This window comes from Xylocopa sonorina, chromosome 1, assembly GCF_050948175.1.
Source record: "Xylocopa sonorina isolate GNS202 chromosome 1, iyXylSono1_principal, whole genome shotgun sequence".
In the NCBI taxonomy this organism is placed as follows: domain Eukaryota; kingdom Metazoa; phylum Arthropoda; class Insecta; order Hymenoptera; family Apidae; genus Xylocopa; species Xylocopa sonorina.
In genome coordinates this window covers 11499799-11526484 of record NC_135193.1, presented here as the reverse complement: position 1 = coordinate 11526484, position 26686 = coordinate 11499799, and the positions used below count along the sequence as shown (strand labels likewise).

Here is a 26686-nt window from a genome sequence, read left to right as displayed (position 1 = left end):
ATATTTGAAATTATTTTATGATAAAATCTATACACAATAACTTATATGTATCATACAAGATATTATATGTGTAGTGAACGTTGTACTTTAAGTTTCTATTTGCAAATTAAGTTTAAGTTTATTTTGGTTGAAGGAACTGTACAAAATAAATTTAACTTTATTATTCAGTACAAATTTTTTATACAAACAACATATTATACATACATAATCTTCCATAATGTTTAATCAGATGAAGAAGGAATGATGATTGTGTGCTAATGGCGGGAATAATGATATTTTACAAACAACAAAAAACGATGATTTCGGTCGTTATCCGTTAATATGGCTAAAACTTAAGTCTATATATGACGTACAAAACACAAGTACTTTAAGGTATAGACATTATGTTGAATAGTGGATTCAGCACATTAAAGATGATCTGAGCCACTGAAAATAAATATTAATATTTCAGGTCATTGTTTAAATACCTGCAATATAAATATCTATATAAATTGATTGATTTTGATTAAATATCTCATGCAACCATACCTCAGTTAAACTTAATGTTATGGTTCCATTTTGCAAAGGATCTTTACTCTCAAATATTCCTAGAGAATAAAGTTAAATATTAGTATTTAGAAAATATAATAAATAAACCAAACAAAGATCCAAATCATACCGAATGCATCGCTCAAATGCAATATGGCCGATACAAAGTCGCTGAATCGAAGTATTCCATCGTTCCTCATATATCGAAGAATTAAAATTGAAAGTACGTCCGTATTTAATTGAAATCCTAATATAAGTTCTTTTTCTGTATTAACAATTTACTGGCGATAAATTTACATCGTGTATCGGTAAATATGAACTTACCAACTTCTAATAACGCATCTCGTAATCGCTCTGCTTTAAGTATACCGGTTTTTTCTTTCGTGTGATTTTTAAAAGCAGCTTGCCAATATTTTAAACTACACATGAGATCCTTGAAGTCGTTGAACTTTAATCGCCCGCTTCCGGAACTCTATATATTAACGTTGATTTAAGGAAAAGAGGTAAGAGAGTTTCAAATGTAAAATTAAGGAAAAAGAGGTCGAAGCATTTAATTTCAAGGATACATCCATCGTAAGAACTACTTGTCGACACACCTCCATACAGGCACAACTCTTTATATAATCTACAAATGGAACAAAAAAACGTTTTATCAAAGAAATCGATTGATTTATCTCTTATTTTGAAATTTTACCATTTGGTAAACAAGCTTCGAGAAGCTCTTGCAACTCGAAAGCGTTCACTGTCCTATGTTCGTCAGCGAGTTGCAAAAAAACGGCTTCGTATTGTGAAAAACCCTTTCCTTCGAAGGGTGGCGCCTTGATGATTGCCGATTTCACTAATGATGGCGATGTGTCGAGGAGCCTAGGTAGAATTAGATTACATTCGAAACTAACACTTTCTAAAATCCAACATAGCGAATTTATATACTTACTTCAGTTTTAACGGTTTACTACTGTAGACTCTTAATGTGAAACTCGTTTCTTGCGTAGGCTCAAACGTGGTAGGTACTAACAAATAGCCACCTTGATCTAACTGACATCTGTGGCTTACCTGACGACTATTTGTATATTGTGAATTTACCAAAGACTTGTTCTTTTTGAAAAACTGTTTGTTTATCGATTCTGTACTGTTCTTTAGCAGAGTGTACGCTGTGAAGCCTATCACCTTAATATAATTTACATTTTACAGATATTAATATAACATGTATATGTGTAACGCGTATATAATAGATGTAAAACAATATCTTACTTTTATTTCCATAATTGAATGTTGATACAGAGAAACAATTACTTCCTCCATTTCACTCAGGATTAGATGTAATTGTGGATTAATATGGAAAGTATCTGTAATATAGATGCGCTCATAGAATCATAGGATATTTATATTTAAAATTTTAATAGGCGACTATGTTACGCATTACCGGATTTCCGTTGTAAAACGTTCATTATTGGAGTGAACCACGAACGAACCTTCATTATTTCGACATCCTCCTGCGGTTACGCCCCTTCTCCAGCTACCTTGATAAAGTTTCATTTGCCAGGTATGTTTGCTATGCAATGACGGTTCATCCCTCGATGTTTCGGCATCAAGATGTACGACTTCCAAGTGAGTGAATGTTCTCACGAAATCTGAATACGATATCCTACAATGTAAAGATAACTTGCATTATATAGTTCATTAATACGCTTAGAACATTTTTAATTAAAATTACTGCACGTATTTGAACGTGATGAAAAGTATTTTAAAGAATTGTTAAATTTTATTCTACGAGAGAAGAAATTATTCAAATTAGCTCACCAGAATTCGCCTTCGGCCATATTTCTGACCGCTAAACGTTCTCTTTCCATCGGTGGTACCTCGTCCCATTCGAGGCCACCTCTCGCCCAAGCGCCAACATACTCCCTACCAGGTCCAAGAGGATTTCTTAACTTTACCAACTGAACCGCTTCGCCATTGAAAGTTTCCACCTATATTTTATACAATGATCCTTTGTGAGATAAGGAGTCAAAAAAATAGCCAAGAGTATCAAATAAACAACTACGGTCTCCCGTATTTACCCTCTCGATAGCGTATAGCCTGTAGTTGATTCCCATCTGAATACCATTGGCAAGTTTTTCTGTACTGGCACGAATCTTAAATTAATAAAAATGAATAACTCACCTTTCTGTTCGTATAGAGATGTATAAAAGAAATATGTACGTAAATAGTATCAAAAATATTTAACACTCAAAAATTAATGAAGAAAATTGAGAAAAGTTTACCTGTTGTTGATTGTTATTTACTGTACATGTGATAAGGGACGTCATATCGAGGAGCTTCGCGAGTACTCGTCCACAAGCTGTGGGGTCTTGTCGTATCGCGATACTCTCCGTGATACCTCCCGTAAGATCAGAAAGACCATCCAGTAGGGTTCCATACTTCAGGGCCTCATATGAACCGTGTAATCTGAAATAAACCGGCGGAAAATCAGTTTCTTCAATTTAACATATCTTTCTTGTCTTGTATATCAGGTCCAGAGATGTACAAAAAATACTATCATTTAATTCCAACAAATTACTACATGTTTGCAGTTACGTCTGTTAAATCGCAGAGAAAACACATAAGATCGCCAGACTGACTCAGGGAAAGCGGATGCCTAGAATTTTTCCACATTCGACCCCTGCGCTGCGGATAAGGCTGCTGAGCCACGTGGATCGCGATTTCACAGGGATTCTGCATCGATTCCGCGAAGAAAGTTGAGCCAGCGGCTCGTTAATCTCACTCACCACGTTAGCGGAGTGTGGCTTTTGTTGCAGAAAGTAAAACGATTTGATTAAGCCAGCAGGTTCGCGTTACGGGTCGTCGTCTTGGAAATCATCGGTCGAGATTGAAAGGCAAGATCTCATGCGAACTGATAAGGGTATAGGCGAGAGCCGGCGATATTATCTCTCGTTTGAATGTGCCGTTCCTGCGGGAATTAGAGTCTTTCAGTTAACGGGGTTTCTTTCTCTCTCTTTCTCTCTCCACCTTTCTCTACATGCTCGTCCCAGTAATATCTCGACGCCTCTACGCTCTCGTGTATACTCATACACGGCCCGTTTAGATACGCGAGCTTTCGTGCACACGCGAGCGCAAAGCGTGCGTAGGTTAATCTCTAAACCGTAACCATTCACACGCGCCACTCAGCCAGTCACATGGGTATTTTCTCAGGGAAGGCGAGTGCAACTCGTCCGGCAGATCCGTTTTCCAATTGTGTGCCTCGTATATGGCCTTCGGGTTAGGTGTGTTCCGCAATTTGCGGCTGACGGAAGAGCTGAGGCTCGGAAGTAGTCGCGGGACCATTGGTATGCAACTAGAATGGTGGATTGAAGAGGGGGCCGGTTAACAAGGCAACGATCGACTCGTTCATTTTCATTCACCGAATCTCACGTTTTACGGAAACATACGGTTTGTCGTTAATACTGAATTTCCTACATTGCACTGCCACATTGATCGTTAATGACTGAAACAACTTCTAATATTGTTCGTAGATGTAGAGTCTGTCGAGGAAGGTTTATAAGTTAAGTTACTAGATCGGAAAAATATGTAGAAATGGTCGGAAGGGTTAGCGCACCTTCAACTGAACACTCTGCTGAACATCTAACACCACCGTTGTCAGTTTGTGAGTCAACGGTAACACTAGTCTTGCCATTGACGTACTTCCGTTCCGTGACCATCTAACGGCGTGATGAAGTCATATGCGGATATGCAATGTCATTTGCAGTTATTTCGTGCGATTGGCAGTACGCAACACATAGATAATACATTACATGTATAATAGATAAGGAATGCATCTTGGTGAAGGCCTGATAAACTTATTTCAAATTCCCACTTGAGCACGAGTCTTTCTTCTGCTCCAAATTCCAATACTATTTCTAATTGGTCCTATAGACTGAAGTGGTTCCAAAGACCTATGCAAAATGAGAAATTCCATTAACTAGACCCGTAGTATTCATAAACTTATGGAATACGAACATTAAGAAATCAGGTAGGATAGACAACTAATGAAGCTTGTTTTTGAGTTTTCATTTGGAAGAACGCTGTAGCAGTTTCGTGGTCGCAAATACGAACTTGGACTGTGGTCACCAGTGCACTGACCTCCGATCCATTGCTGGCAACCAACGAACCGACTACTCGCCGAGTGAAAGTATCCGCGGATATACTTGCTTAGTATACCCATGGCTGGTATGTGCGTGCACAAATATACAGTGCCGAATATAGCCTGGCATACCGTTGTATCCCAAAGCTATGTCGAATTCTGATTTCACGATGCTCGTGTACCGAAACGGCTTGCCACCTACTAGCTGAAAACTTTGTTGCCTAAATATCGACGCAGCGAACTAAAGTTTGTGAGTTTACGTTTTGTGGTAGAGAGAGGGAGGTTCTTGAAACACGTGTAACGGCATTTCTGATCATATTACGTACACTAGCAATAAGTGTCACAACAACTTTCTCTCTTCCACAGCTAAAATTTGCTAACAATTCGACGTTTTTCTACTTTATTCTTTGTATCCTCTTATTGTACGCATCGTCTAAAAGAATTTTTTACTATTTCACTGCTGTATCTACTACAACTAACCAATTACAATATATAACTCTTTTTATAACAGTCTCATTAATTAGGAATCATTAAAATAACCGCTTACACCGGAGAAACTGAATCATTTGTATTGCCCGAGTAAAAAGATTAATTAAAAACTCCACGAGGATGTTATAGTTACAAAACAATTAAAAATAGAACACATTATCGTAGGACTGAACATAATCATTAGATGTATAATGCTTTACTTAGCGATTCTTTGCTGCTTCAGGTATCACGGGTCGAGTACGGGTAATGGTCTCTAATGGAAATCACGGAGGAGCACGTGCAAGCGTGTAATTCGTTTGCAGATCGTGCACGCATTGGCACGCGAATGTACGAGAGCTTTCTAACTGATTTTAATACAGCCGCTAGAATTAATAAAACCTGGATTGACTGAACGTTCCGGATCGATAGGATCTATGTGGCAGGGTTATCGAGAAGGAAGAAATGTCAGCCAACAAATGATTCTCTTTCTGTAGAAAGAAGTATGTCATCGACGAGATTCTATCGTTTGGAAAACGCGGCGCGTATCTCGCAAAACGTCGAATTGGAACACGCAGAATGTTAATTCACTGTCGTCATGAAAGTTATCGCTGTTTTTATCAATTTAGAAACCTCGTCTGTTATATATGTACGATTATATTAAAAAGAGCAGATTATAGTAATATATTTAACGTGATCGATAAATTTAAAGCTGTATACACACATACACGATAATATTATATACTTCGTATTATTTGAGTATGGTTGAATAACTAATAATCGCAGTTGAGCAAGCAGATATCTCCAAGTTTTCGTCATAAGGCACAAAATCTGCGTGTAAGAGTTTTGTTACAAAAGCTAATTATATTTTTTATCGAGACTGCAAGAGATTTGCTGACAGTCGTTATTGGAAGTCAATTTTGAACGACTCAGCGTTAATCGTCTGCATCGTACATTCATCGTGGAACGGAAGTCATAGAGGGACGGCAACGCACTATCAATTATTAATGAATCTTGACCTCGATTCGTTTGCTGAAGCTGTTGACCACTGTAATCGTTAGCGCGTACAAATTACTCGTAGCCGCATTACCATACATCGTTTTCTCAGTGGATATAATCGAGCGAATCGAATTAATCGAGAAGAAATCGCGAATCTCGAGGAAGCATCTGGGATTCGCGAGAAATTTATGTACCTTTGATTAAGTCATAACTTTTTTATGTGCCCTTTCGTTCGCTTGACTTGCGAAATACTTTCAAGTTTTTAAATTCAACAGTCGCGTCATGTTAATAGTCACGTTGATTTATCGGCGTCGTTTGAAATTGTACATCGGTTATTTAATATTTGCATGTATCGTGATGTAAATTACAGCAGTTGGTCTTTTTGTCTTGCTTTTCCCAGACAAAAACGAAATGAAAGTACGCCAATTTCTTGTCAGGTGCACAGATATTCATTCTGACGCAAGAGGCACGGGTTTGATGATGAAATTGTAAAGAGCTGTTCTCCATCGTTGAATAGGGATATCTGTTGCAAGTAAGCGGTTTCAGGAACCTGTTACAAAAAGCAACAAATTAGATAGTTTTAGATAAAAAAAAATACTGATCGAACAAACTAGTTTATCAACCGAAGTAAAGAAAAGAGCACTTGACTCGATGATTTACTTAATCGCATTTTTACTGCTATAAAAGTATCAAATAGTTATGCTAGATCCGGTAAAACCTGAACTTAATGCAAATGGGAAATGTGTTTGGTCTGTTGTGCAAGATTTAAACGAATAGCTATTCGAATGCATACGTTAAAATTTTATTCATTTTAGATAGGCTTATTTATATTCTATTTTCAACGTGTGTTGCAAAAATCTGCAGCGTTCAAAATCCTATCAGAAAATCTACGTGTGTACATGGACATCACTCATTAGTAAATACCGCGTGTTATCTCCAGCGAAATTTGTTATGGCCACGAGTCTCGTAAAGAAAGGAGGAACCGCATCAATTCTTATCAGCAATACTGCTCTTTATTTGCTGTTTGCTGTTCGTGAGATTGTCTTCCTCTTCGAGGTCGTCACGTTGCAATCGTTTTGAGAGCAACGCCCAACCGGTGGTTATATTCCCGACAGTAAGAAACGAAGAAGCGAAGCCGGGAAAGGGAAGGGAAGGCGAGTAAGAAACGGATAACGAGGTGAAGGAGAGAAGAAGGAAGGAGGAACGATCATCAGCGGAAAGATTAAGAGGAGGAGCAAGAACCTCCGGCAAAACCGGTCATCGTCGTTCGTTCGTCCGCGTAAACGCGTCCTCCACCTCGGGGAAGAGATCGCGCGGAACCATTACTCGCGCCCAGGATCCGCTCTTTAGATCTTACAAGACGACACCGCGAATAAATTCCTTGTCCCTACGATATGACGTCCAGTTCGTTTACCGTGTTCGTTTGACTCGCTCGATTACATCCCGTTTCGTTACAGATCATATCTTATAACTGGTAAGTGGCTCGTACAAATTATGATTTATCGTAAGTCGAGTTGTGTCATTATTGATAAGATTAAGATTAGAAATTTTCAGAAAATCTGATTTATAAGCCCTTAAGGAGGTTTAATGTTTTTCTTCAACAACGACGTTTGTGGTAAACATCGTGGATTGATTTTCGAAATTTTTATGAAAATGAAATGGAAATATGTGAATAACTTTCACGCTAGCACGACTGAGCTTGTAAGCTACGGTGGGTGGCGTGGGCGTTTATCAGGTGGACGTTCATGGTGCGTTAGCACGAAGATCGGCCTTACCCAGATCGATCGATGAACTTCGATCACCACCTCCTTGTACGCCTACGTGAGATCGCATGCGACTGAAGCTAATCGATCCGTTTGTTTGGTACAACATCCGAACGAACAGGCGTGTTACCATAACTTTCCTTTTACACATAATTAAGGTAACCACGTCTAAATTTAGTGAAAGAATTTCTCTCGATTATGTGTTAGTATTTGGAATCACTTCCTCCCTCTCTAGACATCGTCAGAGAGTAAAAGACAAGGATCAGGTGCGAGAAGAAATCTCATGCACGACTGCTCGTGTGACGGACAAATAAACGAGCACTCTTGAATTCAAGCTCTTCCCGCGGTACTCACTTGGCGTACGCTTTCTCCAGAAGAGCGGGCCAGAATTGATCACTGTGACGACTCTGCACGAAAGCCAGCCGTCCGTGAATCGCCGGTAGCCTGTCGTCGACAAGAACTTCGGACCATGCACCGCACCACCATAATCGGAACCTGAACACCCCGGCGTACTCGGCTGTTGGTGATCCAGGTGGTTCTCCGGTGTTTCCAAACCCTTGGTCCGCTGGTACCACCCTGTAGAAGAGTCCTTTACTCAGATGAAGAACGCCAAGGCAGGAGACCAGCCATTTGTCACCTGGAAGAAGAGAAATTTCAGTATCGATGGTAAAAAGATTTAAAGGTTGTACAATGCATTTTACTATACGTGGCACCTGACTCTGACATTTTCTACATTATTATGATAATGAAGCGCGCTTATGAACAAAGATGCTATTACATAAGAAGAATTTTGTTTGACTAACGAACTTACGCAGCCATTCTCCTTTTACTGAATGAACTCTTACTGAATAGAAACGAGCTGCTTATGTGTAAATTATAAGTAAATTTATCTTACGAGAAGCATATTCTGTGTAAACAATGAAAGGCGGCGAAGTGTTTCATGAATTAAGCAAATCGCAACTGAACTCTCCCGTTCGTACGCGTTGTTCATTCATTATATATGTAGGATCGACGGATATAAAGCAACTGCATTACAACAATTATTAATTACATTTAAATTACTCTTGTTGTAGCAACTATTAGCATATGATTAAGAATAAAACGTTATTAGCATTTATAGATATAACAAATTGGTGAACAACTCTCTCTTTTTTTCTCTCCTGTGCTTAAACGAGCAGAAATGTTTAATAAGTAGCAACATGATCAATGATTAGACCTTCGAAAACGAAAGTCAAGCGGAGCACTAAGTCGTCGTGCTGTTCGTTTCAAGAGAAGGTTCTCACGGTGTTACGACACTCGTCCACCGAGGATTACAAATCTGTTTCGCCTCTCCGTGAAGTTCATCGGCGCGAAAGGAAGAATTGTCCGACCCGTTCCATAATTTATCGAATAATTTTAACGCAGAGTTATTCTCGCAGGATTATTCTTGGTTTCTCACGTTCGCTTCTATTCAAACAAGAAAGAAAAAGGAACCGCACGCATCGTTACATAACGATTTAATTATTCGCACTTCCGAGGGAGAAACCGAAGTCGACTATCTCAACCGAACGAAAGTGCGACCGGTACGATATTCGACTAAAGTAGAAAGGTTTAGTTCGAGAATCACATTCGCGGAAATACAACCGAAGTGATCGTTGTCAACGATTGCTCTCAAAGTACAGCTGAGACGATGTAAAAATGGGAAGATGTTACGACACGTTTAAACGAAAATATCGTCGCTCGTTCATTTATCCGTTCCATTCTCAGATTTTCTCTTTAAGTACAGAACGCAACGTTACTTAATGCTCTTTAACATGACAATTGTTGCAACATTTATTGTTAAGTGCGTAAGAATTACGAATCTATGTTTCAGGAAGTGAAACTTAACGTGAGTGTGGACGATCGACCATTCTGTCCGCGATTTCGCAGCCCGATTACTAAATTGTGTCTCTATCGAAATGATGCGTAGGTATATCGCTCCACTTTCACTAGAGACTGACGAAGAGACCCAGTTTTGAACCGCAACGATTACGGATGAGTTAACCAGTGTTCAGTTTTCAACGAGTAAACAACAAATATTTTCACTCTGCGAACAAACCCGTGGCATCGTTCCGACTGGACAGTTCGAAGAGGAATAATACCTACGAAAGCGTGTCCATCGTAATTATATGCCTCGAGTTGTGCTCGACGTTCGTGCTGACATCGGCGTTGAGAGTTACAAATACATCGTGCAACGACAAGTGCAGAGAGTTTGCCGAGGTCTGTTGACACGAAGTTGAATTTTTATTAGCGACATTTGCGGTAGAACGATCTTTAGAGAGCGATGATTTCATTGAACTGTGGCGATTTAATTTGCAAGTGCCGCGAAAGTGGTTTAGGATGTACTACGAACGAACAATCAGCTTTCTCTGAGTAATAGGAGAAGAATAGAAGAAAGGCAGTCAATAGTAGCTACAAATGGTAATTATAAAGCGTAACGCAATTCGAATAATTGTTATTTCCCCTTTAATGGTTTCCCCACGCCTACGAGCTTACTCAACTTATTAAATCCTCGAATAATTGTTACCACGGTCGCGTAGCGCCTGCATTTTTCCCATTGGATCATAAACATGTGTGCCAGCGCTTGTAGAGCGGAAAGAAATGGTGTCTTGATTATTCAAATAAACAAGAATGAACGTTTGTACCTATCGTGTAAGTTCGTATCTCTTAAATTTAAATTGCAAAGCCCTTGGGATTTTTATCATCCCATTCCTCTGTATTATTATATGGTTAAAAGTAGACCAAAAACCATCGAGAAAAAGTTCTACGAAGAGAGTGTACAATTTGTTTGATATATCCAATTTATCTTATTTCGAACATTAAAGCGTTTCATAACACGCAACAACTCGAATCATCTTAATGTAGGTCGAAAAAAATGATCACATGTCATTCTCCCGCTGGTTTGCGCGTGCTGTTAACGCGCTTATACGCGCTAACGGGATACGGTGCTGTGAACGCGTCGTCTTCGAGAATACGATTGCACGAATTCCCGAATCGTTCGACTTCCGTCCACGGTGTGACTAGGATGTTCATGAGTTACATCGGCTCCCTATGAGAAGAAGATTAAGCTCGCGATGCATTCCACGCTCTCAACGGCACTTTACATTGTGACAAGACGATGGAATCAGCTAGCAAGGATGCTGTCTTGTATACAGCTTCGTTAATTTAACACGTGTAGCGAAAGGTGAAACGGAAATCGCGATGCTCTGAAAATAACTGTTTCTAATTTAATTCAGGATAACTGTGTGATGACGCGCGAGCAAAGAATTATTGTATGCAAAAGAGGACGTTCATGCTTTCAGTGCTTCACACAGGCTTAACAGCGAGTGAATAGTTAAAGATTGGATATTGGTGGCACTTGATAGACTTATGTAACAAAGTCTTTTTAATTTAGTTGCCAAATCTGTGCTATTACGATCGATTAGGCTATTATATCTCTGAGAACTATCGAAAATTCTTGGAAATTAAAAGCAAATGATTACCATGGGATGGTGTAAAGGAAGTACCAATTTTCCGCTATTGAGAACCACTGATTTCCACATTCCTTCGAGGTGATGCAAAAATGGAAGCGCACGAAGTAGCCATACAATTATCACACAATAGTAGCATTTTGGTCATTCGTTAATTAAATCGCTTGGAACATCGATTATATGGATTCACGATTGGTGTTTCTCGTACATGATCTGGCTTGAAGAAAGTTGTAACGGTTTTGAACCGTAGTATCCGTGGAAACGATCATGCTTTATCTTTTAAGTTCGCCATTGGTTACCAGAATCACTTTTAGGGTTCGTGCGATTTTGAGGTCGGTGATAGAACGAGTAGACGAGTGTACCGTTTCGCGCTCTCGTGACAATAATTAACATCGCATTAAACGGTAAACTGAGACACGATCACAGTTATCCGGAAAGACATAAAAGTATTTCGAATGAAATGAATGTTACGTTAAGAAGAAATTATATAATTTAGTAGAAATTTTGAAAGGAAAATTGGCGTAGAATAAGATGCGAACTAAAAATTCGAGTATCTTGGATTTTGTGTAAATCGTAGTAAAAAGATATGCATTTAAATAAAATGCAGTAAACTCTGCTACCTTCAGTTTACATTAAAAAGTCGTTTAAGGTGAAATGATTCACAAGATCCACGGGTGCGCACACACGTGAATGGTATCGTTAACTTTTATCGTAATGACTCTGTGAGGCCGGAAAAGAGGGTAACGGTGGCAAAGGCTAAACCGGAACGATTAGTTTTAGTTATGCATCTACCTCTTTCTCGTCCTATTTTTTTTAGAATTTCAATCTGTAATTAACAGAAAGATATGCGCAAAACGTGAATCAGTGGTCTGTAACAAGAGATAGGAATTACGTTTTTAAACTTACCCATTTTCCCAGGTATTACATCGAACAGGGCAGGTGTATCGCTGACAAATATTGGACGGTTGCATAATTCCTACGAAAAGAGAGAAAATAATTTATTCGTGTAAAAATAAGTAACCTGTTTTACGTATAATTTTTACAGATTTGCTTTTAGAAATAATTAAAACCACCAGAAGCTTTACGCAACATTGAATCGTGTGAAAAGTTTAGAACAATTAAAAGATTTATTTTGTATTGCTGTATTAATTGGTCAGAAGTTATCTGTCTGCATCTTAAGTTATAGAACAAAATCTGATTATGTAACGTTTCGTTTTATGTCCTACAACGCATAATTATTCGCAGCAGATGTAGAATGCGATTCCCAATGGGTTTTTTACCTCGTCAAATCTTTAGAGCGAACTCCTTACGGCATCGCTATTTTTCATCAATGCTTTCGCAATTTATAAATGGTTTCCACGTTGATTCCGGTAACAAAGGAAACATTTTTTCACGGAATTCCTCGCGATCACTCGCGATGTGACAGACAGTCATTAATTATGGCTAATTACAATCCTAGAATGCGTCTCAAACGTTTTACAGTCGCCGTGTACGTTTTCATTGCCGCATTCGTTCTACTTTTACTGAAATATTTCCAATTGTTATCATATATTAATTATCATTCTCTCCAGGTTATTGCAAATTACCGGATGTATGATTTAGAAATGAAACGTTAAAGAATGAGTATAAATCCACGTACTACTCATGTCATCACATGACAAACAGAGTTTAAATAATTTCTCTCTGATTCATATGTTAGTCACCGACGATCTTCCTTTTCAGCACAGGACATTTCGCTCGTTTTGTTCCTGATTGCAACTCGTGTCACGCTCACCTTCGATCCTTTCCGGTCGCGGCAAAGTGTGACACGTAAATGCGCCATTCACGTAATACCTATTGCGTGAACGCAATCGTCGACCTTGTCGTAGAAACGCACCGATGTCAGTAGCTTTTATTATGTTCATTATACAGAACATGGAGAACTGTAATGTCCCGTTCCAAAGGCTAAATAGGCTCCAGTTACATGTTGCAAACCAAAACCCTTGCTCTTTCCTCGTTTCACGGATCGTCGTGCATGTTGCGCAACTGATCCTCGGAATCGTTGATCCCTTGGCTAATTCTTACGTTTATATTAAACGAACTTTAACTTAAAACGATCTATTTCAGTAGATTGTAGAAACCTGTATTCTCTGTGTTCTGTTCGTGTACAAACGTAGTAGCGAAGGAAACTGTATCTTACCTAACGATTGAATAATTATGTAACAATATTCTAAAACAAAAAAAACACTAGTGTGTCGAGCATAGTAAAGATGCTGTTGCGCGATGGTAAACGCAAGGACGATAAAACGTGCTCTGTGCGCTCTATGTGCTCTTTTAATGCTGGAGGATTAATCCGCAATTCATGTAAATACGGCTTCGATTAGTTGATATAATTACCTTTGGTCTCTTCCATTGGAATTGAAACGGAGGTGTTTGATGGTAGAAAACCGATGTTTGCGTCGCTGGAAATTCTGGATCTTCCCAAAGTTCACCTCGTTTCAAGCACGAACGCTTGATTCGTTCGTACTCGCTCATTACGTCCTGTAACAATAGAATTGCACTTTTTTAGCACCTGCAGAGATTATTCTCTGGTTCATTGATATTAAGCTATTATGTAATTGCTCGGTTCATTGATTTTCATTCACATTCCTACTATGTATCCATCATGCTTGCATCTAGATCAACCATACGTTATTCCTGCTTAATATTTATAACAGATTACATACATATGGAAGGTGAGAAATTAAGAACACCGCTCGCCTTTTCAACGCCCCCCATAATACTTTTCAGTCGTAATTGTAACGATTGCATGATTACCACCGAGGAATTCCTTCACGGATTTTTGTCCGTAATGTTGCGAACAATGCTTTTAAATATTAATATTTCTGCTGTCGACATCATCGCCGTTTAAATTACGCAAGATTAAGAACACTGTAAACATCAAGCGCATTAAAAACGCTTATTACAACCTCGATAGGATGTGATAACGCGTTTCAAGACCTCATCGAACAGCCATTGTATCGAGGTCAACACTTTCTCTCCTGGTTGGTAGTCTTCGTTACCCGGGCAACGTTTTCCTTTATGACCGCGAGCAAACTTATTCGAACCGGTGAAGAAAACTTGTTTTAAGTAATCGTTAAGCGTAAAAAGAACGAACATATGAATTGTAGCTCACAATTAGCATTAAAATACGGCTCTTTAAATGCAGTGCTAAACGCATAAACTTTCCAGCCGTAAATTGTGACCCGCGGTTAGTAAACGGATAGTCTAACTAGGCGAGAACGATTCCATTCGTTCTATCTTAATGAAACAACGCAAGAGATGAAGTTTATATTCGACGATCTTGTCTGATACTCTTAAATCGAACCGCAGAAGCTTGATAATAAAATTGGTCGATAATAGCCGATTTAGAGGATGATATTCTATAACTGTAAAAGTAACCGTGGACATTGCGTTTCTCCCTTTCTAACGGCACACGCAATTTCTTTCGTCTAGATCGCAACGCCGATCTGAGCGAAGAAACAGTCTCTCGAAGTGTCTGTGCAAATACAAGCGCGCTTTCGAATTCTAACGAATCAACGATTTTCCCTGGCGAATCATTATTTATCTGGCTGTTATTACTCAAAGTCGCCGTCGCGAAAGAGATATCCACGGGACAATCTAATATTGGTAATTCGCACGCACAAAACGGAGGATGTACGACACGGTTGAACGATCAACGACAGTGTGATTATATTTTGTAACCACGCTTGATAACACATTTCCACTGGCGTGTAGGCGATAACGCGGGAGAAGGTGCGCGGGTGTAACTACATACTCGTGAAAGCGTCACGATTGCGAAACGCGTAATTACATCGGTTGGACCGCCACGTTCTGGCTATTGTTTCAACCAGCCAGCTAACCCATCCAGAGAACAATCCGGTGCACCAATTAAGATCGTAACGAGTTGCTACCACGTTGCGGCTAATTAGAATGCCTCCAAGAACTCTTCCACTTTGGACCATTTGAACGGTTCACCATTTCGTGTGCTATGACGCTACCTTGGCATACCAGGTTAAGGTGTGTCTGTTTCTATTGTTGTCATGACAAAGGGTCATATGTAAGCTTCTGCCTTTTTTCTCATTTAACCCTTTCGCAATAGGGTAGGTACAGTTAACACTTTTACAATGATTATTTCACGCTGTCTTCTCTTCGAATTATTATTTGAATTTTTTCCAGAGCTTCTGATTGAGGTAACTGTGCCGTTTATTATTTGTTAAATAAATAAGTTTAAAATTTAAAAGAATTCTCCGTTGAACCGTGTCGTATGTAGTAGCATGTTCTTTGTCGCGGGTGAATGATTCAGATTGTCGTTGATAAATTTTAATCCTGTGAACCGGTTTGCAACCAGTTGTGTCGATAGACCGGTAACGAAGAGGCGCTTCGGCGACTGTACGCTTAAACCTGCGCTATTTCCTTGTATAAATTTAACAAATCCACTATTTCTCACGAAAAATTAGTACCATATGTTCCGCTTTTTCGCATAAAATACTTTCACTCTACTGTCTTAACTACTTTAAAAACAGAGCGCTAAAACCTATATGTGTACCTCGACAGCGTTGTTAAACCAAGTAACCGGCTAATGAAAGCAAAAAGACCACTTGCGACATCGTTTGCAATCGGACAAGTGGCCTTGATTGATCCGCCTGAAACAAAGGACCTAAGATAGATCAGATAGAACAAGAAAAACTAATAGTTGAAAGGATAACAACACGGATGATACTAATCCCAATATTAGCTTCGACGAAAACGGTCAAACTTGACGCCGAAAAAGCTTGCTAGAAGCAGTTGTATAATTTCGTTTCACAAGAAACCGCGTGGACATTTTATTTATTTTTGCAGAATTACCAGTTGCCCGGTATTTTTTTGCAGCATCTCGCGGTGCGGTGTGCAATCATCCAACGAAGGGAAGCATGAAAGCATACTCCTGCGGCGTGGTATTCCATCAGAGGTAGACGCTTACCTGTGGCACGTAGCACGTACCACGGGGAGAGATTTTACATTGTACGTGCCAGGTTATCCGACTTCGCCTTCCGCTAAACCGAACACTTCGCCGATCCACTATATACGTTGGGTGTATAATAGCTACCATACTCTCGTACCGGTCGGACTAGTTTCACGCTTGGTTCTCTCGCGGCCTTGAAGCTCGGCAACCGCCGCTGCAAAACTTGCCGAGAAAACCTTTATGGTTTTCTGCCTCTCCCGACGTTGTTAGACCCCGTCGTGTCTTTACGGATACCAGCTCCCCGCCTTCCGGAATTTCAGTGCCGCTGCCTTCAGCTTTTATGCCTACGATAGAAATGGCCTCCGCTGTAGCCCGGGACGCAAATTACAAACGATTCTATGGCGTGCCCCGACTCGGAACGATGCTAATAAAATGGACCAATCGGAAACGCTCCTCCTGTTGTAGAAGGTGTGGTTCGGGGGGGATAGAGTTTTGAGAAAATGTGGAAATGAGATAGGGAAATATGTAGAATAATTTTGTGGAAAGTTTTGTTGCAATATCCACAAGTACAATTCAGTACTCGTGGTTTCGATGACTAATCATATACCTTTCTATTCCCCCGTTTGTTTATATTTCACCTATATTTACGGTTCTTTCGAAACAAATCCTTTTAAGACAAGTACAGCTATCTAATTGTAAGTGTAAGAGTCGTACGAAATCGAGGATGAAAACATCTATCTATCAGAATACCTTTTTTCTTCCTCAGTAACGTCCAACGTGACCGTCTGTATCTAGTTCCCCTTCGATCAGTTGCTACCTGTGGTCTAGCAAAAATCAAGTAGAAGCGGACAAGTCATTCACTGGAACGAGTGCAAATGATTGTAGCTGCGTTCCTTTCAATCGGTATACGCAATCAATTACGACCATACGGTTATGGTGGGTAATAGGCAAGGCGATTGCGGCTACGCCGTTAACAAGAGAAACGTGTATCAGTGTGGAGCATTACTTCTTCGATGTGGCAGAGCGGTCGTGGCAAGTTGCTCGCGTAACGGGATACTTTGAAGAAGAGTTCTGTGTAACCTCGTGCACTACGACCTTAATTTCCTTCTTCCTATTATACACTGCTCCATTTTTCATCCTTTTACCAGCATCTCTCGTTTGGAACAATGATTTCAAAGCGACTGAATTGGCATTTGTAGACACTATTTGGAAGAAGATTTATGATGAACAAGATAAGAAGAAACGTGCAAGGTGAGAAAAAACCAAAATTCACGACATATTAGTCCATAAACGTCCATAAACGCAGATCTCACCTGTCATATTATTCTAATATAACGACCACGCAAATCACTATTATCCCGCGTGGATTGTTTTAATAAATCTAAGTTCTCTTAGAAGTCATTGCCAGATTTCATCATCTGTCGCTCCTTAAACGATTCTGTTTGTAAGTCCAATATTCGAGCAACCTAAAGCGGCTTCCACACAAACAACAATTGATAATATTATCTATTCATTTTAACACTTCAATGCTAATCTATTGCACGTGGGTCCCTTTAATAAAATTCAATTCATAAATATGTTTCCTCGAGGATGCGCGTGGTGCGTGTCGGAAATGTTTAACCTGACTTGTGTATGGATTCTTATCTGATGTTTACCCTTTGCCCGACCTCCTCGCTTTTCTATAAGAAAATTATACCTCTTCCAAGTTCAACCCCTTTGCCATATAATTATTATCGCTGCTGGAAGTCATCCAACGAATTTTTGAAATACAATAGGAATCCCTTGGCCGCGTTCTCGTGATAACGATCGTTTTCTCCAATCTGGAGTTTCTTGAAGTTACCTAAACACTCGAGAATAGAGATAGTAATTGATGGTGCGATTTGATTGAATAGATTGGAAAGATGAGAATCCAGAAGAATTTTGCGATGAAGAGTTAAGATACCTTGGGGGAGATGAGAACGTTCGCTTTCGTAGGCTTCATTCGTTCCGGTTCTCAGAGACGCGTGTTCGTCATGGCGACTCGTGTCATCGTTTAATGAACGGAGAAAGAACAATGAGACATCTTCCTACCAGTCACCACAGTGACCAAGTTCTGAGTGCTTAAGTAGACGAGACATCTCTTAATTTGGTATTCTGTCCAAATAATAGTAGAGTATAGATGTGTTAGGGGGCAAAACTTTCACATTATTCGTGAAACTTTAATGTAGACCCATCGGGTAGTTTCTGTGCTAGAACGCGAAAAGTAGCATCGATCTATTTGTCACTAGGAAAATTCGTTTTCTGTCATCAACGGCATCACGGTAGAAAGGTTGTCGAATATTTATGTCTTCATAGTTCCCTCTAATTCTTGTCAATTTGAGAAACACATCGACAGAATGACCGATAATTTTGATTACAAATAAATCGTCAAATTATGTTCGTTCCAATCGTTGAACACACTTTCTCTGCATAGCGGACGTGATCGCGTGTACCGCTTAGAATTTATGCACATTTTTGTATCTTCTTTTCATACATAAATGGCATTATTAAGCTTAATATCGAACTCAGATTGCTCATCGTTCATATGCATCCAGCTAGAAGTCCGAACATAATCATTGTTTCTAATTAAAGTAGACGATTCTGCGTCTCGCGAATCACTTCCTGACGGTAGTACAAGCTCTATCGCAAGAAATTTACGTAACCAACAATATGGTGCGCTCGATATCTCGTGTCTTGTTGCAGGATTTCCGCGGTGACCACTTGGAACTTTTACTGGTTTCGAAATCAGGAACCGATCGACCAAGCAGAAAGGCCGTTTCAATTTACGCGATCGGTGGAAATCGGGCGCGCGAGACGAATGGCCAGACGATGACGTACACGCTCAAGCGGAACTAGAAACTACTAGTACGCGGTGAAATTTCAACCTGCCGGGTGTTTCCGTGCGGGGCGACGACAATTTTCCGGGGGCGCAGTTCGCGCTCTTTATTCTCCTCGGGACGTTTTGCTTCGCGATCGCTTCGCACGATAACAAAACAACCTGTAAGCAGCCGCTCGTGCTCCCACTCCCTTGGCAAATACCGGAAATTTGTGCAAGCGCCTTAACACTATCACCGTTAACAGATCAGGCGAACCACGGGCCTACATCTTCCACGCACGTCTGCCGTCTACCTTTTGGCTCGTGGTATGTTCTCCTATGCATTACCGTGGATACATACTAGTCTATGCGAAACGATGTACGCCAGGCTATCCAACGATTTATCTTGGAAGCGAAACCGCCACTCACAATTTTAGCACACATCCTTCGTTAGACGTCTTCCTGATTCCATGGGAGTAATAAACAGGTTTCTACAATCGAGGGGATCATGTGATGGTAGAAGATGCATTAAAAAGACCTTTTGAACAGCCTTTCGATCAGATGATCGTTGCATAACCCTGTAGTCGAAATCTCTCAATCCTTTCACGCAGTAGACTACAAACTTCCACAAAACCGAGTACTACCGATTTCTCCAAATCTTCGAATTAATACCTTTCTATTTAAGGCTTCTTGTGCATTCGTGATAGCAAGAACTCAAAGCTTCACAAATATTACAAATGTTGTAAGAAAGATGTCAAGCAGGTGTAACAAAACTTGGGCTCGCGTTTTCTGTAGAACGATCGTTAATTCAGTATTCATCCTGGGGGCAACTTGGCGCCGTAGTATCCTTTAACTGACACTAATTTCATCCTGAATAGATTCTGATTTACGGGGACTCGTCTAGCAAGTCGGGTTTCTTCTCATTGGCAGCGAGCTCGAAGACGTTTTTCTGATGCCATTTACCGGGGTCGTTGCTCTTTAGCTTCATCTCAAACGTGACGAATCGAAAAAGTACAACATATCTAGTTTCACTTCTGAATGATACAACGTAATTGCACGTGATACTAATAAATTGTACCTGTCTGTTAATTAAGACGATAGTGTAACATTTCGCCAAATCCATTAATTTCTGAGCAACGATCTAGGATATTTGAAATCTGCAAGTAGTTTCAGCACGAACGTTTTTTTCTTCGTTTCGCAAACTGCGATTCTTGTTTTCATAACATCGCCAGCCATTATGCACAGCAGCGACTTAAAAGAAATTTAACGTGACTCATCAGGATTTAACGGTTTTCCAAGGTTCCTGGTCCACTTCTTTATGGCCTTTATTAATTTATCATTATATTTTCACCAAACGCTCAGTAGATACTCGATGACTTGGTTGTCTCTTTAATATATAGAACGTGTTTTGAGCTTTACGAGCTCTGCAGAAACGTTTATCCAATAACACCTTCTCACATGTGGTGTAACATTTATAGTGCCTGCGAAAAACAATTCAAAAGGCCAAATACAAAATTTCGTAAGTCTAGTTGCTATAATTTTAGAGAAACCACGGTAGTTTTTTTAAATAGCTTTCCTTTCTTACGTTACTTCTCCTTACGTTTCCTTCTTACGTATACTCCATTGTTACTGTTTCCTTGAATTTATAATGTGATGTGTTTCCGGATAAAAAATATTAAATAAAAAAAATAAATATAAATAGTATTTTTTAAATCCAAGACATAGATCACAGTAAGAATATTCAGTCCTGAGTTATGTATATTTGTGTGATTTTTGTCAAATCTTTACCTGGAAATTACAATAAAACTTTACCCGAACTTAATCATCGTTTTCCCTTCTTTTATGTCTAACGAAAAGCGTGCGCGGTGCACCGCGGCAAAACATCGCGAAGGCAAGGTTAATAAATCTCTTAAGAACCAAGAGATTCCCTTCAATTTATAATCCCGTATCTTCTCGTGGGAGGGGACGAATCCACGAATCAGGAGATCGTAAATTCTAGGAAGCGATCGAATAGGCCGACCATCGGAAGTGTTCGAACCTCGAAGACTTTCTATCATCTCGTCTCTGAGAATTCCTCTTTCGTTAGGATTACGACGAACGCTGAGGACAACGAGGAAGATCACGATGTGCGAGAAACGACCGGTCTCTCCTATTGGCTCTCTTGTACACACGCATTGCTTCGTGCCTCCATAATTTGTGTGTTTCGAGGTCGTGGAGAGAAGAAGACCCGGTTTCGAGGCAGGAGAATCTCAAGGAGGTAGAAACGTGTCGGTCGAGTTCGAAGTACCTCGACCATATCGAAGAACTGCGAACAGGTGATACAATAAATATGTACTTTATCTCTATTTTTTTTCTCTTCTTTTTTAAGTCGACAATGCAGTTACCATTCAATGTGAACACGTTACGAAAGGGCAAGCGAGCGAACGAACCAGTTAAAACGTAATTGTATAATTGCGCCAATTGTAACGCGAGCAGTTCGAGGACTGCGAAACGCGAATGTAACGACCCACATTTTAACATATCCGGCAACTCTTTATACGATTACTGAAACTCATGTTTAATTTCTTCGACTTCTCGTTAAATTTTGTGCGCTCTTTTTGTAGCTTTGATTTAGTTCAAATGAACAGAAGTGTAAGAGTAGTTTTAAAGCAGACACAATATAATTGTACAAAATGTCCTAGCAGTTTTACAATTAGTAAATATAACAGCGGTTCGATAAATGGACCGCGAACGTAACAACGTGATTTTCTATGCGGCAAACTGGTTCTGCGAGTGTGCATTTCCGATCTGATCAAGCGTGCGATTTAGTTTTGCTGGTTGCTTTTTCACTCGCAATTTAACAGGCAGCAGTATATAAATTTTACTAAAGAAACTATGATCTCTGTGGCTTGACTTGCCTCACAAAGTGGAGATCAGATTTCTAGACTAGCCGGCAGAACTAAACGTTGAAAATCCAGTTTATACCGCACATTTCAAACATCTGGTTAAACCTAGCTGTGGTAGCAAGTTAATTAGTTTTACACTGTACAGAGTAAGGTAGTTAACATGCAAAATATCAGAGAACAGACATAATGTTCGCTCTTACCGTCGATTCTATAACTAACAACAGTGTCTTTTTGGTAAAGAAGAACACCTTACGAAGCAAAAGACGAAGACTGACCTAGCGTAAAGCAAAATATGCGGGATGTGTCAGGAGGAACGTGTGTACGGTTACACCGATTGCATAGATGACGATAAAACAAAGGCGTTGAATGTGGGCGATTAAGAAAGTAAAAAATACTCCAGGGCCACGTATATTGTCTTTTGAGCTCCATACCACACACCCACAGTCGACGTTATCGTAATCGCATGCGGGCATCGTGCGTTCAACTTATGAAACCACGACTGGAAGAATGGATTTTGAAGAATGCGAGATCACTTTCGACGGATAGATCCCCTTTTCATGCCGCGTTGCGTAATCAAAGCGGTCGAATGTTTGAGGTTCTCTGTAACATCATTGCGTACCAATTCAATTTTATTTTGCAAATTGAACTTGTTATATTGCAAAGAAAATTTATATATACTGTATCGTAATCGTAGATCGAAATGAATTCCTAACAATTTTTTAACTAATGAACAGAAAGAGATCAAAGAAATCAATGAAAAAATCACACCAACCTTAAGGGATAAAAAATTAGTTTTAATTTTAAATTTAATCGCAACATATTTATCCTACATTGGTAAATTTATTGAGTTGTTTATTGGATTGAAATTCTAAGTTATTCTTCAATAATATTTTGTAATTTTACTTTCTGACGAGTTAGGATTGATCAGTTAGATACTTCGTAGCGAGTACTGTTTTTTATGCATCGATTTAACAGCTGATGCATACAAATTTTATAGATCATATAAAGATTGCCGGAATTGTTCGAAACAGGATCTGGAAGGCGGAAATATAAAACGCGCGCTTAAAAAGGGTAAATTACGTTCGATCACGTAAACGAAAGCTCGTGTCCGGAAAGTAAAAATGTTATACGTAGCTTTCGAAGACACGAACCCGCACTACAAGAAAATCGCTATTCTTCACCCGTACCTTTGCATGCATTATCCTGCCGATACTTCTGCAAAATACGTGCGTTTCGTACCTTTCACTGGAAAATGTATTCGTGATACGAACCCCAGAACATATGTAAATGTCTGTAGAACTCGTATCCTGTACGAGTAAATAATACAGCAACGTTTTGTTAAATCACGAATGCACAATACTTTTCTACTATTCTGTATAGAATAGTAGAGATAAATATAACTGAAAATGACGCGAAACGAAAGGATCGAGTAAATGTTTGTATTTTAATATTGGATTACAAGTAGGGTGTATCAAGATCGTTTCTAGGAATGCACATGGATGTTTAGAAAGAAATCATAGCGGTATTACGTGTTCTTCATTTATGCTGTCAGAAATTTTCATATTGTCCTGGAGGTTCTCATTCCACATAAATCAAATAGTTTCCATTTCACTAACTAGATTCGGTGTACCATTCTAGGGTGACTTTCACGCAAAGAAATCATTCTGGTCACATAGCGCGGCGCACCTCACTAGAAATTCCATAATGACCTACAACTAGGAGGGAAATCTTGGCGCACATGGGTATTTTCAGTTCTTATATTTACCGAAGTGTGGCGGAAGACAAAGAATTTCATTTGAACTGTGAGATTTATCGCTGCACCGAACCGAGCAAATAAGTTTGCTTAGCAAATGTATTAATTACGAGTTGCTTGAAAATGTTTGTGAAATAGAAAAAGCTAACCAGCAATTGTGCACTAACTAAGTGTGTGTGCTCGTTTAGAGATGCAGTTAAAACAAAATTCTATCTTACTTCTCGTGTTTTGTTTCTTTTATCACTGTAGGAAACAGCGAGAACGGTTTCATAAGTAACGCCAACTACTTTCTCCAATCTCTCTTAAATACAGTGCCATTTGTCACAGTACGTCGAAATCGGATGCAAAGTAACAAAGCAAGTGTAGTAGAAGAATAACAAAATAAATTTTCAGATTACTATTGAGAGATACTATCAACAGAAATGGAAAGTATCAAACAAATGTATATGTACATCCAAAACTTCATTTAAAATGATCATCTAGTTAAACAACCTCCCCAAATTTTCATTCAGAACGTGGTAATTGTATAGTATAAGATAGGAAATTTCTCACATTCGAAACTAATTTATATTAATCTAAAAGTTCCTACATCCAATACTTTCGATCTCTAGATAGAATGAGCTACAGGTGGTAACGATATCATACGATACTCACGTTAACCATCCGTGGCTGCGCTTAAGTTGCGTTCTCTTCAGGCTATCACCTCTTTGCGGAGGTCCTCTTCGAGATCCTCCTGAAGGTCGCACGTTCCTCTCACTTTATCACTGGTTCCCGTCGGAAGAGACGAAGGTCCTTACGCACACACTGATCTTACTGCCACTTGCACTTTCATCGATCGACCTCACTGCGCAGAACCAACGAGCTAGTTCGTATAATTAAAACTAAAAATTGAAGGAAACGATTACGATAATAAACGATCAATTACAATCGAACCGTATCGACAAAAAATTAAGTAATACAGGTGAAACTCATGTGAATCCAGACGCGAAAGGAACATGTCGTGGCTCCGTAAACGGAGCTACTTCTACCACTGAGTACAACCGACTGACTGAATGACTGACTGACTGTGCGCTGACTACCAGCCGTGAACTGCCAGCCACAGATCCGGACCCGATCACCACCATCCCAGCTGGCCTTCCTCCTCTTTCTCTGGTCGCCGACTTACTGACAACCACTATCCTCTCTCTTTTACCTCCTTCTTTCCGTACCACGATTTTGTTGTCCTTTCAAATATCCAACTTTGGGTAGATGACATTTTATCGATAAATTTTCAATCAATTCAATATTTTCACGATTTAGCATATTGAGTTATCAAATATTTAAGATGCTAAGAGACAGGCGTATTTTTACCTTAAAACAAGTAGATTATCCATCGAAACAAGATATACGCTGACATTTAGAGTATCATACGTGGCATACAAATTAAATTTGAAAAGAGTTATATAGTAATTACATACCATCTTATGTTGACGTTAGGTACATTTTTCATTCATTTGACGAGCCTAAGATCATCCTATTGTTTTGAGCAGTGTAGCATAACGGGATCTTGATAAAGTATTCCACAAAATGTTCAATGCATGATTACCGGAAGCCATCCTTCTTGCGGTGAACCTTTCTTTTCTGCAAAAAACAAAATGAATGAGCATTTACTGTAGCGATTTCGAAAAATTTGTGTTCGTCTTTATTTTATATTTAGTTTATTTCACTAATCACAGGAAGGTTGAAATATTTCAAAGGTAACTATGCCCAAGGCTAAATTTCGAACTATCAAAATCCAGTTATCAGTTATCTAAATGGTAGTAATCAGAGTAGGGTAGAAACGTGAACCAGAAAATAATGATACACCTAAGCGATCGATTACCACATCGAATATCTTCCCATGATTGTCGACGTCTTGAATAATAGTAATGACGAATTCTGAATGATAATGAAATATACAAAATTTCTTACCTAATGATAGGTGAAATATACGCAAGACAAGAAATAAAACAGGAGCGATCGTCGGGTCGTACTGGAAAAAGAGAGCAAAAGCGAATAGTAGCTGAATGAAGAGAAAACGAGGATTGTAGCCCTGGGCTACATGCTGTTCTGGTGAAAGCTCGTGTGCATTGAGTTTGCTCGAAATCTTTGTTTTAGCACAACGCCAGTTACTGTTTGTCGTACAACAATTAATTTATAGAACAGCATATCTTACTCGTAGCAATTACTGTACTTGAGAGAATTGAGCTGTACTTCCAATAATCCGTCACGTCCTATTATTTACCTCCCTATTTAGGTGACATATTGAAGATGGTCTTAGTTTGTATAAAAACAATGTTTACAGCAATGATTTCTGACTACTTAAAGATTAAATGTTTTACCACTACAGAAGTGCAATTAATTCAGAGAGATAATTCCATCGATAGGGATTATCAGCCGCCTTACGGCCGGTTGATAGAATACCAATTTAAATTACTACACAGTCGATAAACAAGCTTGCGAATATACCCTAGAAGCAGATGACAACACGATAATAAGTCGTACCATTTCGTGCCCCGTACGACCTGCACGTACCGGCAATTCCGTTCCAATATCCGTTGGCCTCTTTCTTCCCAACTTTACTCCCATTATAAGCAGTGTGGCAAATTCAAATGCTGTGTCTACAATGCACGGATACAAAAAACATGATTTCCTTGTAGAGTCAAACATTCTACTATAGTTATAAAAATTTATATTGATTTCTTATTATATACTTAAATGTATGTGTATTAAGTAATTCTTATCATACCCAGGATAATGAAATATACTATTTCATTATTTTTATAATAATTATGGCGAATATTGCAATATATTATATAGCTAAATGTATTCAAATCTTTTTCAGTTGAGACCAAAGCTCATGAGACGGAA

General features: G+C 39.2%; 1 protein-coding gene across 5 annotated transcripts; it reads right to left on the bottom strand.

The window, feature by feature from the left end:
* Positions 1-358: 358 nt before the first annotated feature.
* Positions 359-25071, bottom strand: Calpc (calpain C). 5 transcript variants are annotated; one of them, XM_076906309.1, is made up of 17 exons: positions 24863-25071; positions 24452-24641; positions 13740-13883; positions 12270-12339; positions 8230-8512; positions 2793-2976; positions 2589-2663; positions 2329-2498; positions 2001-2173; positions 1780-1874; positions 1463-1695; positions 1223-1392; positions 1095-1153; positions 853-1000; positions 659-775; positions 529-587; positions 359-426 (listed from the first exon to the last, which is right to left on the bottom strand). In XM_076906309.1, exons 2-17 carry the CDS (start codon positions 24458-24460, stop codon positions 400-402), a joined length of 2016 nt encoding a protein of 671 aa, XP_076762424.1. In that variant the 5' UTR covers positions 24461-24641; positions 24863-25071; the 3' UTR covers positions 359-399. The 5 variants fall into 5 exon arrangements, with proteins under 5 accessions (XP_076762424.1, XP_076762433.1, XP_076762442.1 ...); XM_076906318.1 differs by having other exon boundaries at positions 24452-24678; positions 24877-25071; XM_076906327.1 differs by having other exon boundaries at positions 24877-25071.
* Positions 25072-26686: the final 1615 nt, after the last annotated feature.